The 13,699-nt window shown below is 40.8% G+C and overlaps 1 protein-coding gene across 1 annotated transcript in view; it reads left to right on the forward strand.

The window, feature by feature from the left end:
- Positions 1-13,699, forward strand: part of SPAG17 (sperm associated antigen 17) — a 250,107-nt gene that overhangs the window by 72,409 nt on the left and 163,999 nt on the right. Inside the window, exons 5-7 of the mRNA XM_025288015.3 lie at positions 5,832-6,018; positions 7,516-7,710; positions 9,555-9,736. Of these exons, the coding sequence (XP_025143800.3) occupies positions 5,832-6,018; positions 7,516-7,710; positions 9,555-9,736 (564 nt within the window). The remainder of the gene's footprint in view (positions 1-5,831; positions 6,019-7,515; positions 7,711-9,554; positions 9,737-13,699) is intronic.

The following is a 13,699-nucleotide window of genomic DNA, read 5'->3' on the forward strand; positions in this document are numbered from 1 at the left end:
TGACCACCACACTCAGAAAGTGATTTTGGAATGATGGAATATTGATGCATGTATAAAGGTCAATGAAAGAAATGAAGGTGAACTTCAGAATAATTTAACCCAAAACAGTTTCTTCGTTTCTGAAGATCACCCTGTGATTTTATTTGAAATGATGGTTGTAGAAGTTTCTGGAAGATTTTGTTGGCCAACTTGGGACTTTTCTGTGATGAGCCTAGCTGTCCACCTCAGAGCTGCACAGAAGTTTTTCACTCTAGTGGACTCACCATGATCAGAGGCATGGTTACGAGAGCGTGCACAAGTTTTACCAACACCTCTGAGTTAATTGGACTCTGTGCCACTGATCTGGGCTCTGGTTCTGTTTTAAATGAGCAGTCTCAAAATTTCTAATAAACTCTCCACACTGGTGGAGAGTGAGCTTTCTTCCCCACTTTCTGAGATGACTCACATTATCTTCTCTAGTGAAACCTCCTATCTCATACCTGCCCATCCTGAGTTGATAACTTTGCCTCATCCTTCGCTTGAAAACATTGAAACATTCCCTCAACACATCAAGACCTCTCTCTTCCTTGTACCCACACCCAGCCACCCATCCCATCTTTGCTCCTTTTATTAAACTAAGAAATTGCCTTTCTTCCTATCAAAGTCCAGTTATTGACACATTCTCTTGATCTTACCCTATCTTGCTTCCTCAAGGAGTCTCCCCAGTGACTTCAATGTCTCCCTCTCTGCTGGAGCATCCCATCAGCCTGCAAACACAACATCTCCTGATTTTACATATGTACATATTAATATATACACACATAGCTTTATATTATACTCCTCTCCTGCCCACTCATCCATTGAACAATCTCAGAGCTCCAGTTTCCCTTCACAAACTAACTTCTTTTTTAACGGTTTTCCCTTTTTATTTTTCTTTTTGTAATACATTTAGATTAGTTGTATGCTTTACTTTTTTAATGGAGTATAGTTGATTTACAATGCTGTGTTAACGTCTGCTATATAGCAAATTGATTCAGTTTTACATATATATGCATTTTAAAATATTCTTTTCCATTATGACTTATTACAGGATATTGAATATAGTTCTCTGTGCTATACAGTAGGACCTTGTTATTTATGCATTCTATATATACTAGTTTACATCTGCTAACCCCAACCTCTTGCTCAATCCCTACCCCCGTTCCCTCCCCCTTAGCAATCACAAGTCAATCCTCTATGTCTGTGAGTGTGTTTCTCTTTCATAGATAGGTTCATTTGTGTCATATTTTAGATTCCACATATAAGTAATATATAGTATTTGGCTTATCTATTTGATTTTCTTCACTTAGTATGATAATCCCTAGGTACTTCCATGTTGCTACAATGGCATCAAATCAGATCAGTCGCTCAGTCGTGTCCGACTCTTTGTGACCCCATGAATCGCAGCACGCCAGGCCTCCCTGTCCATCACCAACTCCTGGAGTTCACCCAGACTCACGTCCATCGAGTCAGTGATGCCATCCAGCCATCTCATCCTCTGTCGTCCCCTTCTCCTCCTGCCCCCAATCCCTCCCAGCATCAGAGTCTTTTCCAGTGAGCCAACTCTTCGCATGAGGTGGCCAAAGTACTGGAGTTTCAGCTTCAGCATCATTCCTTCCAAAGAAATCCCAGGGCTGATCTCCTTCAGAATAGACTGGTTGGATCTCCTTGCAGTCCCAGGGACTCTCAAGAGTCTTCTCCAACACCACAGTTCAAAAGCATCAATTCTTTGGCGCTCAGCCTTCTTCACAGTCCAACTCTCACATCCATACATGACCACTGGAAAAACCATAGCCTTGACTAGATGAACCTTTGTTGGCAAAGTAATGTCTTTGCTTTTGAATATGCTATCTAGGTTGGTCATAACTTTCCTTCCAAGGAGTAAATGTCTTTTAATTTCATGGCTGCAATCACCATCTGCAGTGATTTTGGAGCCCAGAAAAAAAAAGTCTGACAGTGTTTCCACTGTTTCCCCATCTATTTCCCATGAAGTGATGGGACTGGATGCCATGATCTTCGTTTTCTGAATGTTGAGCTTTAAGCCAACTTTTTCACTGTCCACTTTCACTTTCACCAAGAGGCTTTTGAGTTCCTCTTCACTTTCTGCCATAAGGGTGGTGTCATCTGCATATCTGAGGTTATTGATATTTCTCCTGGCAATCTTGATTCCAGCTTGTGTTTCTTCCAGTCCAGCATTTCTCATAGCTTTGTTCTTTTATATGGCTGAGTAGTATTCCATTGTGTGTATGTATATATGTATATATCATATCTTCTTTATCCATTCATCTGTTGATGGACATTTAGATTGTTTCCATGTCTTGGCTATTGTGAATAGTGCTCACAGGAAAGTCCTTGAGACAGTGATCCACACAAGTGGTCACCCTACTATTCCTGCCTCCCTATTCATTGCCTCCACACCCCACCAAGGCTGCTCCCATGATGTCACCTGTAACCAACCATACTTTTCAGTTCTTTGGTCCTCTAGCTGCACACTCTGTACTTTTTCCTACTTTTTAAGTCATTTCTATCTTTTGCCAACATCTCCTCCTATACCCGACTGATAAGTATTGGAGTTTCCAGCATGACACCAGCTTCACTTCTCATATTTCTTGAGAACTCTTTCCCCAAGAGTCTTATCTCTTCCCATGCCATTAACTACTATCTCTATGTTACCCACACCCAAACTTGTAACTCCAGTCAAATCTTTTTTCTTCTGGGAAGAGTACAATTGCAGTCAACTGTTTCCTTGTCATCTCAGGAGCATCTCAGATTTAACAAGATCATTCTGAATAGTCTGCCCACCTTAACTAAAAGCAATTTCCCATCCTAACACCTGTCTCTGTGAGTGGCACCATCAACCACCCTGTTACTCAAATTAAATTCAAGGCGTTATCTTTGTTGCTGCCTCCTCCTTCACTCCTCGTCTCTAATCTTTCACCCTGTAATTTCAACTTTCACAACAGATCTTAAATCATCCTCTTTTCTCCACTCTGCCAACAACTTAATCTGAATTACCATTAAGTGTTATCTAGACTATTTCTAGAATTTACTTACTGGTCTCCTGCGTTCCTATGTGGCAACTTCCCAGTAAGCCTCCATTTAAAGCCATTATGGTCTTTATCGTTGCATTTTTAATAAGATGTAAATATGTGAATCCCCTACTCCCAAACCCTGGATGGCCTGACCTATGCCTTGCTTCCCCCTCCTTATTCTGGCTACTCTCTCCCTTGCCCACTCTCCTCCTGCTATACTCACTTCCTTTCAAGCCTTTGAGTACATTCATGTCCTTTATGACTCAGGGCCTTTGCATACACAATTCATCTTTTCCCCACTTCTCACAGGGATGACTCCTCATCCTTCAGGTCCTCACTCAAATGCCATTTCGTCAAAGGCCTTCCAGCACTAGCTTCTAGAGAGTGGTGAACTGTGTGTCTATTACTACATCAGGTTTTATCCTTCATAAAATGCATGAACATCTCTCTGTTCATGTGCTATTTTCCCTCTTTCTTCCCCAGTAGAGTGGAAACTCAAGGGAACAGAGCCCAGCCATATTTTATGGAACACCTTGTATCTGGTGCAGAGGGACATGCAAAGGCTTTTCGTATCTCTGTACTTTCCCTTGTGCTTTCCTTGCTGCCTTACCCAAGGGTATTAGTGACATCTCCAGCCTTCAATGACGTTTCCCTGTGCCAAGGAGCAGGTGTGGGGAGGCTGAGTTTCCCACGACTAGCACCACTGGTTCCAAATAGGGAAAGGAGTACGTCAAGGCTGCATATTGTCACCCTGCTTATTTAACTTCTATGCAGAGTACATCATGAAAAATGCTGGGCTGGATGAAGCACAAGCTGGAATCAAGATTGCTGGGAGAAATATCAATAACCTCAGATATGCAGATGCCACCACCCTTATGGCAGAAAGTGAACAAGAACTAAAATGCCTCTTGATGAAAGTGAAAGAGGAGAGTGAAAAAGTTGGCTTAAAGCTCAACATTCAGAAAACGAAGATCATGGCATCCGGTCCCATCACTTCATGGGAAATAGATGGGGAAACAGTGGAAACGGTGACAGACTTTATTTTCTTGGGCTCAAAAATCACTGCAGATGTTGACTGCAGCCATGAAATTACAAGATGCTTGCTCCTTGGAAGAAAAGTTATGACCAACCTAGATAGCATATTGAAAAGCAGAGACATTACTTTGCCAACAAAGGTCCGTCTAGTCAAGGCTATGGTTTTTCCAGTAGTCATGTATGGGTATGAGAGCTGGACTATAAAGAAAGCTGAGCGCAGAAGAATTGATGCTTTTGAACTGTGGTGTTGGAGTGTCTTGAGAGTCCCTTGGACAGCAAGGAGATCCAACCAGTCCATCCTAAAGGAAATCAGTCCTGAATATTCATTGGAAGGACTGATGCTGAAGCTGAAACTCCCATACTTTGGCCACTTGATGCGAACAATTGACTCATTTGAAAAGACTCTGATGCTGGGAAAGATTAAATGCAGGAGGAGAAGGGGACAACAGAGTATGAGACAGTTGGATGGCATCACTGACTCAGTGGATGTGAGTTTGAATAAACTCCGGGAGTTTGTGATGGACAGGGAGGCCTGGCATGCTGCAGTCATGGAGTTGCAAAGAGTCGGACACGACTGAGTGACTTAACTGAACTGAACTGAACTGAGCAGCACAAGTGCTAGGCATGTGTGGAGAGTCCATGGGCATCGCTGACACAGCCTCCGGGTGCTAAAGCTAAACCAGGTTCTCTGGAACCATCAACATCCAGAAGCCATGTGGAGGAGGCAGACACCCCTTTCCCCTCCTGTGCCAAGATTTGTTAGCTGGATGCCAAAGCAGTATATCTTCTACTTTCTTTATCTCTACTGTCTTAGAACAGAGTTCTTCAGATTTGCTTCTAAGAACCCAGGAAAACACAGCGCCCCCACTGTTGCTACAGTAGCTTGTTTAGTTATGTTTGTGTGCTATTTTGTTGAACATGGGGAAAGTGAATAACATAAACATATTCTGGGTCTTCTATATTATCCAATACTACCACATCATTTCAATGAACTCAGTCTATTTGTATTTTTAACACATGAATGAAAATTGTGATTACATTATGAAATAACTATTTGTACAGAGGTTTTGGCAATTGTTTGGAAAGAAAAAATGGTTTAAAAAAAAAATTAGGTCTTTAGTTGGTATGTGACAATCTCAGCATGCCCCAGAGCAGTGTATAAAGAATTCGCATTGCTGTGTTGATCTCTTTGAACATAGCAGATAGCAACCATTGATCCCATTTTTTAAGCGGCACTATACCAAAAATAGTTAGTGCTAAGTTCCCAAAAGAATCCTTTAACAGTTAAAAGTGGTTGACACACTACTTAAACCAGGAAAAACTATCATAAAAATTTTTTTTATTTAAAATTTTTGTTTTGTTAGCAACCCCACATGTCTGTAAGACAAAAAGAGACCCCCAGCTTAGGCAACATGATAAACCTAAGTCCCTGCCATCACAATGTGTTCAAGATCCACCACCAACAACCTCAGTTGGCTGTTTATTAGGTCAAGCTTGGCTCCTTTAAGACGAATTCCGTTCAAGAGGGATGTGTGTACGACAGCCTCTTAGCATCCACCCTTCTTGGTGAATTGATGTACCTTCTCACAGCTTAGACTCAACCTGAAATCTCCACTCTCCTGGCCTGAAGAATGAATAAATGAGTAAAGCAGTGATTGCATGAGATAAAGCATTAATTTACCTGATAGTAGAAAATCCATTGTCTGCTCACTATATGGTTTAATGAAAAGTATTCTGTCTTTCCAGGTCATAGAAGACAGATTTAAGATAGAAAAGGATAAAGTGAAAGCAAAATCTCCCAAGGAGAAGAAGTCCCCATCTGCCAAGGTTGCCAAAGGAAAGGGAAAGGACCAGCCAGAGGCAAACATCGCGGTGAAAAAGACCACCCAGTTAGTGAGGAGGGGGGAAGAGGATGACACCAAACAATACATTGGTCAGTGAGATGCTGCTTTCGCTGCTTGCTCTGTAACCTGTGAACTTGAGAAATCATTCCAATCACTATGCTTAATCTTCCCCAGGCTTTCCCCTTTTTTAAAACCATAAATCCCATGCTCCCCATGACACCTTGGTAGAAAAATATTTCTACTTGCAATTCATTTATGTTTTCAGCCAATATTTCTTTAGCATGTGTCTTGCTCTAGGCATATTTTCACAGTGCAAATAAAAGATGAAGTCACAAGCCTATTGTGCTACCAAGCAGCTTAGTGTCTGTTTGGGAACATTTTGAGAAAGTCAGAGACACTTGTAAGGCAAAGCAAAAGTAATTATTGTCACAAATGAAATACAATACCAATAAAATCAGACCAGTTAATTTGTGACTCATGTAGAGCATGTAGCTTCCCGACCTCAACTTCTCCCACTATCTCTTTGTCCTAGATAGAGCAATGAGAATTTTCTTTCATTTAGATTGTCTACATAAAAACTATTCAACTTAGACAGCTATGCGTTATTGCTCCTTCCCATGAATCTGAATGGAGCTACTGTTGTTATGCACATTGTATTTAAATAAGATGGCAGGTCTTCTCATTCTTTGCCAATTTGACTCCCATAATCTCTGCTCTAAACCTACTTACTTAGGAGCAATTATATTATGGATTTCATGGGCAATATCAATACTGATTTGTTTTAGTAACTGAAGAAAAATCACTACTTGAAGATCAAAAGTTTGTGCATCCGTTGCTCTATTTTTAAGTTGATCTTAATGAACCATTGTGAAATGTAATGTTTTCATGTACCATCTAGTATTGATACCAAAGTATGACAATTTTTCTTACCCCTCAGAATCTAACATTCTAATATAAATTCATGTTCTAACACGAATAGAACAATGTAGCCAGGATTAAATCAAGGAGAAAAATTTTAGGAATATGCACAATATATATTTTAAAATTGAGTGCAATAAATAATATTGTTGCTACATAACCCATACTCTGCATCCACACCTATTGACATAAATACACAGAATGCTTTGGTAGGGAGTATGTTCATATTCAATATTTCCCTCTCCTGTAAACACCTCTACTTATAAAATATCACGAAGCTTCAGCTACTCGTAATTCAGGAGTAAAGCCAGATGTTGCTCAAGAGATTAGAACCAAGAAAAATTACAACCTAGACTTTTTTTTTTCTCCACGAAAATCCAAACACATTTTCCATGACGACAGGCCCTCTGTATGTTTGTCTTTCTATTATGCCTTTGTCTCATTTGCAACAGTGATTTAATATTTTGTAAAATGGCCACAGCCTTCTTACTGGAAGGGCAATAATGAAAACCAGTCAACAGGACTGCATTCCAGCCAACCCCACTGCTCTTGGCAAGCCCCGGGGATGATAAACGCATGCATAATGTATGGAGCCATTGAACTGGCTGCGTGCAACCTGTTCTCTTTTAAAATGATGGCTGCTCTTCTCTATGGTATTTTTTGAACAGATGATGAGCCAGATGACGGTGCCCAGCATTACTTTATAGTTGTGGGCTTCAACAATCCTCAGCTATTAGCGATCATGACGGAGCTTGGCATTCCCATAAGCAGCGTGATTAAAATATCTTCAGAGAATTATGAACCTCTGCAGACACACCTGGCAGCAGTTAGCCAACAGCAGGAAAGTTTTCTTCAGCCAGAAGGTATGCAGTCTGCTAAGCAACTTACCGAATCCTTGAATATTACCCACTGTCCTTAAAGAACAAATACAACTTTCTGTCCAAGACATAGTCCTACGATACATATATTATTAAATCCTTTTGAGACTGATTTGCTGTTTATGCTGCTTGCACTAGCCAGGTGTTGTAAATTTTGCAAATTCAAATCATACCCTGTGTTTCTATCCCTGCTTAGCCACAGAGAACATAGAGTTGGTTATCCAACTCCATTTCTCAGGAATTTTGATATATAACTTTTACCCAAAGCATGTGCTGGGTGGATCAACTGTAAAGAATCTTTTCTGCCAGCAGCCACAGTCACCAAATGGCTCTGGGGGGTGGTCATCACTTTGGACTCTTGCTTGGCTTTGCTACTGGTTTATTGCGACAAATCAGAAGGGGCATGTATATTCTGGGCCTTGGACCAGGAAGCTATAGGATGAAGTTCTTCCTACACTGCTGTTCAGCTATTCTGAGCCTCAGCGTCTTCCCCTAAAGGAATTGAACCAGACGCCCTCTATGGGAAGGGAACAAAACTCTACTGTGTGGGTACTAGAATTAGGATTCAGCATAAGCTTCTGTGACCTGGAAGTTCATGCTCTTTTTGCCATATGCTATTTCACTTTTATGTTATTTATTAGTAATATTTTTTGCACAGGACTTTGTAACTTACACAGCCACATCCCAATTTCTATAACATGACATTTAAAAATTTGCCATTCTGGGTTAGAAATAGCTAACCCTGATAATAATAGCTGCCATTTATTGGGCATAGGCCTTGGAACTTGGCTTAATGCTGAGGGCTTTAAGTGTGTTGATTCATGTAGTTTCCATGACAACTCTCAGAAGTATGTTTTATTATTTCCATTTTACAGGAAACGACTTTCAGTCTAGGGGCAGCTATTAAGTAAAAGAGTCAGAATTCAAATCCAGCTATTCCTGTCTCAAAGGCTAGTTGTAACGTTAAATATTTATTATTGAAGCCAATGAGAAAATGCTGACTTCTCTGCCCATGGAATTCTCCAGGCAAGAATACTGCAGTGGTTAGCCATTCCCTTCTTCAGGAGATCTTCCCTACCCAGGGATCAAATCCAGGTCTCCTGCATTACAGGTAGATTCTTTACCATCTGAGCCACCAGAGAAACCCATAAGTTCCACAGTCTTTCTATTAAAAAATATTTAATATATAAAAATAAAATCACAGAAAGAGAAACTTTAGAATAATGAGATCTTAGTAGTAGGACCTATTTAGTTACAGATGGAAAAAAACAAAACATGTCAGACAAATTTTCAAGTGTAACTTTATGGAAAACTGTCATTATTTTACAGTCAGAGTATAAATGCCCAGAGAAACTAGTAGCCATTTCAATGTGGCCTCAAGTTAACTGAAGCAGAAATCATGGACCCAGTGTGTTTTTAGCCACATAGGAAGGAGAACTGGATCAACTGCAGTTATGCATCAAACAAATGCTAAAAAGGTCGAAAAGTGGTGTGGCAGGAAAACTTCTCCTCTACAGATACAGTATAGGAGTGCTGGAAATATTGGCCATAGTTAGCTCCCAAAATGTGTGACCTTATTATTATCTTTCTAGGCTTCAACTATAAAATAAAGGGGTGGGGAAAGCTCATATTTAATAACAATTTCAGCAGTAAAATCCTCTGATGTTTAATTATATAGTCCAGGTCCAAACACTTCTCAAAATTACCTATATTTGTATTTTCTGGTGCTGTACAGACACTGGGCAAGGTATATGACTCACCACAAGCACCGCGCGTGGGGTGACATTCAGCACTCTCATTTTGCAGTATAAACATGTTGCTCTTATTAGAAATAGAAGCTGAAAAACTGAAGAAAGAGAATGGCATAAAAGAACTTGAAATCTTCTGGAAGTACTTGGAGCCAATCCTGAATAACCAGAAACCAGAAACAAATCTCTTTGATGTCGCTCAGCTTGAATACACAGTCAAGGCTGACAAGTTTCCTTCTGACTGGTCAGACAGCGAGATGTTGGTTAGTACATGCATTAGTGAGACTGACTAGTTTGAACCTGTGACACTGTGCTTCCATTTGCCTCATCCGTTCATTCCACAGATATTTATTGATCACTGTCTATAGAGAAGGTTTTGTGCTAGGCTGGTTTATCTTCAAGACAATGGGCACATTGAATGTCTGATAATGGCTATAGCCTGATACTTCAGCTTTTAGTGTATGAATTAATGTCAAAGGAATAAGATGTAGATGAAGATAAAGCTGGTAATTATTTTATTTGGTGATGTGTGGGTTTGCTTCATACCTTAAGGCTCTAGGCAGCAGAGTCTTAATATATATAAATTATGAAAATACTAAATTTTACAGTTTGTTGAATTATATTGTCTTTCTTTTTTATGCATTAGTTCAAGACATTGTTCTTCTGGGTCCTTGCTTCTATTGCCAAAATTGTATTTTTAATTTATTTGCCTGACAAGGTTTATCTTAATAGAATGACTTGACCCCCAGCCAACAATTAGCAGGCATTTCCTGAGTGTATTTATTGGCCCCCTGCTATTGAGGTACTTGCAGAAAGGCAAGACCAAAATCATGAAACAGAGAAGCAGTGTTCAAGATGCCACACATCTGCATGATCTGTTGTATGAAACACTGTTTCTTACTAATTCAGAAAAAGAAGAATTAGGATGCTCTGAAAAGTAACAAAATCTATATATATGAGGGTGTTTTAAAAAAGAACGTTGAGCAATTACTTATCACAGATATCGGGGAAGATATCCATATCCAGGCACTCCTGTTATAAAAAAAAGAGACCTCTCAGGTCTCTTTCTGGCTGACCACCTGTCCCAACAACCAGGGAACCAGGAGTGTTGAAGCCCTTACAGGGTAATATATGTCAGTATTGAAAGGACTTGAACTGAAAGCAGAGTCCCGGAGAAAGACCACATCAAGTGTGTCCTGAAGGAAGTTGGGAGAAACAAGATGGAAGGGGAGGATGAGTGTCTGTGGACAGTGACTGTGGGTAGCTCCCAAACAAACAAAATGCAAACCTGACCATCTAAGAGGCAAAGAATGACATCAAATCCTGGAGTTTCTGAGCCAAAGGGTAGGCTGCTCATGACCATGGGTTGCCACATGGGCAGTTCGCACTATGAGAATCCCTGATTCTGTTACCTTGAGATGGATGTGCACTGGCTGAATTCTGTGAAAACACTGGGGAGGGAAGCCTAGACTTGAACCTTGAAGGACAGACAGGATTTGAATAAGTAGCAATGGATACATCACAAACACAATAGAGTGTTTCATACAACAGAGCACGCAGATGTGTGGCATCTTGAACACTGCATCTTGTTCATCTTGAACATCTTCAACACAGGTTGAGTGACAAATATTGTCAACATAAGGTATTAGATGTTATCATGTAGAAACAGAACACTTAAGTCTCATACTACTGGCAACTATTATTATCGTTGTTTAGTCACTAAGCTGTGTCCAACTCTTCGCAACCCCATGGACTGTAGCCTACCAGGCTCTTCTGTCCATAGGATTTCCCATGCAAAAATACTAAAGTGGGTTGCCATTTTCTTCTTCAGGGGACCTTCCTGACCCAGGGATCAAACCCGCATCTCCCATGTCCCCTGCATTGGCAGGTAGATCCCTTACCACTGAACCATCAGGAAAATCTACCTTGGCAGTAGTAAGAATAAATCCTAGCCTTGATGGGAAGATCCCCTGGAGAAGGGAACGGCTACCCACTCCAGTATTCTGGCCTGGAGAATTCCATGGACAGATGAGCCTGGCAGACGATAGTCCATGGGGTTGCAAAGAGTCAGACACAACTAAGTGACTTTCACTCTCACTAAGATCCATGGAAACAAAGCTGAACGTAGCAAATCTGTGGCTGAAGGCAAAGCTGGTTCTTGTGAAATCCCTTGCTTTGCGTCATCCCATTCCTTCATCTAGATATCTTCCTCGGTCCTTTTGTCTCTCAGTCCCCTGCCTCCTAAGCCTGAGCTCAGAAAAGAGTCCACCTGTCCTTCACTACTTCATGTTAAGTTGGGCCCTGTGTCTCTATCCCAGAGATACTTGCATTCCAGGCACTGTCATACTGTGACTACTCCATCCTACTTTCTTGGAGTTCTAGATTATTCCCAGCAAATGTGAGATGTGTTTGGGAAAGAGAAGCTATTGCCCTGGGATCCTGAAACACCATTTCAAAGGCAGCTGTCTACTCTATCTTGATGATAAACCAGCTCTTCTTCCAAGAATTTAAAAATTTATCCTAACTTTAAAACTCACATCCACAAATTTAAGTTTTGTGGAAACAGTCCTCCTCTCATTTAGGCCAAGTTTTGGCCACATACCTTCGAAAGAACTTATGTGCAATTTTGACTTAATAGAGCACAGGAGATCCCAGCCATATAGATCTTGAATCCTCTGTCCATGGGATTTCCCAGGCAAGAATACTGCAGTGGGTTGCCATTTCCTTCTCCAGGAGATTTTTCCTGACCCAGGAATCAAATTTGCATATCCTCTGTCTCACTCATTGCAGACAGATTCTTTACCTGCTGAGGCATCAGGGAAGATGAATCATAATTAAGGGGAGGCAATACAAAGAGTCTTCTAAGGCAGCCTCAAACCAAGAACATTTTGCTCCTGCTCTAACTAGGGCTCCCTTTTGTGTGTCTTATGTCCTCCCCAGACAGAGGCTGAGAGGAGCTGATATGCATTGAGCTCAGGGTAGAAGACATTCCATTGCATCCTCAGTACATAGATGTGAACATCAAGACACACAGTTGCAACTCCAAAAGACCCAGCCCCATTCACAGCATCCTATTTCCTATGCCAGAATTAAATGCTTTCTTTTCATTAGATTTTAATCACTCCATTTTAAAACCAGTTTTTATTATTTTTTGGCCACACCATGTGGCACATGGAATCTTCATTCCCAAACCCAGGATCGAACTGGTATCTGCTGCAGGGAAGTGCAGAATCTTAACCATTGGACTATCAGAGAGGTCCCTAATCACTCCATTTTTTAAAGAAAGTGAATGTGGCTATATTTCCCTTTTTAAAAATATAGAGTGGAAGAGTTTAAATGGCAATTAAAGTTAAGAACTTTCATGTTGAAAAAATAATAGCAGTTTGAAATACTGTTGGGACTTTCCTGGTGGCTCAGACGGTAAAGAATCTGCCTGCAATGCAGGAGACCCAGGTTCAATCCCCGGTTCAGTAAGATCCCCTGGAGAAAAGGAATGGCTACAGACTCCAGTATTCTGGCCTGGAGAATTCCATGGACAGAGGAGCTTGGCAGGCTACAGTCCATAGGGTAGCAAAGAGTTGGACACGACTAAGAGACTAACACATTTACGCACATATGTACCTTATGCACATATACTCCTGACTTCAGAACTAGAAGATTAATGTCTAGAGTCTCTAGTTGGGCTATGAGGTAAATGAGGAAGGTGAATGAGGAAAGCAAATGAGGAAGGTAAACGAGGAAATGAGATGAATCAACTGTGCTGCCCGAATGGACATATCGATTCTATCAGCCACTTTGCAAGTATTTATTGAACATCATCTTCATGCCAGAGCTGTGATCTGGGTCCAACTGCAGCAGACTTTTAGAGCCCAGGCATGCCTTTACAAGGTCCAGTTTGTGAGTGAGCAACCCAGCACAAATAATGGTGGACAAAGAAAGCCTTAAAAGCAGTTCAGTAATAGAGTTGGGTTTCAGAAGAAAAGGCCTTTGGGTTTAATACTGAAAATCAAAATTAATTGTAAACTTAGGATCACTTGAAAAATATAGAAGTAATAAACCTATTTCTAATACAAGTAGCCTACATACATACTGTAGATAGACGGTATTATACTCTCAGCTCTATCTGTAAGTTGATAATGGCCTCACATCCAAGCCAGAAGCCAGCCAAGTCGTCTTTCTCTCTGGAAGAAGGAAAGCATTAGTACCTTTGGCTGCAAACAAGCAGG

This window comes from Bubalus bubalis, chromosome 6 (assembly GCF_019923935.1).
Source record: "Bubalus bubalis isolate 160015118507 breed Murrah chromosome 6, NDDB_SH_1, whole genome shotgun sequence".
Taxonomy (NCBI): domain Eukaryota; kingdom Metazoa; phylum Chordata; class Mammalia; order Artiodactyla; family Bovidae; genus Bubalus; species Bubalus bubalis.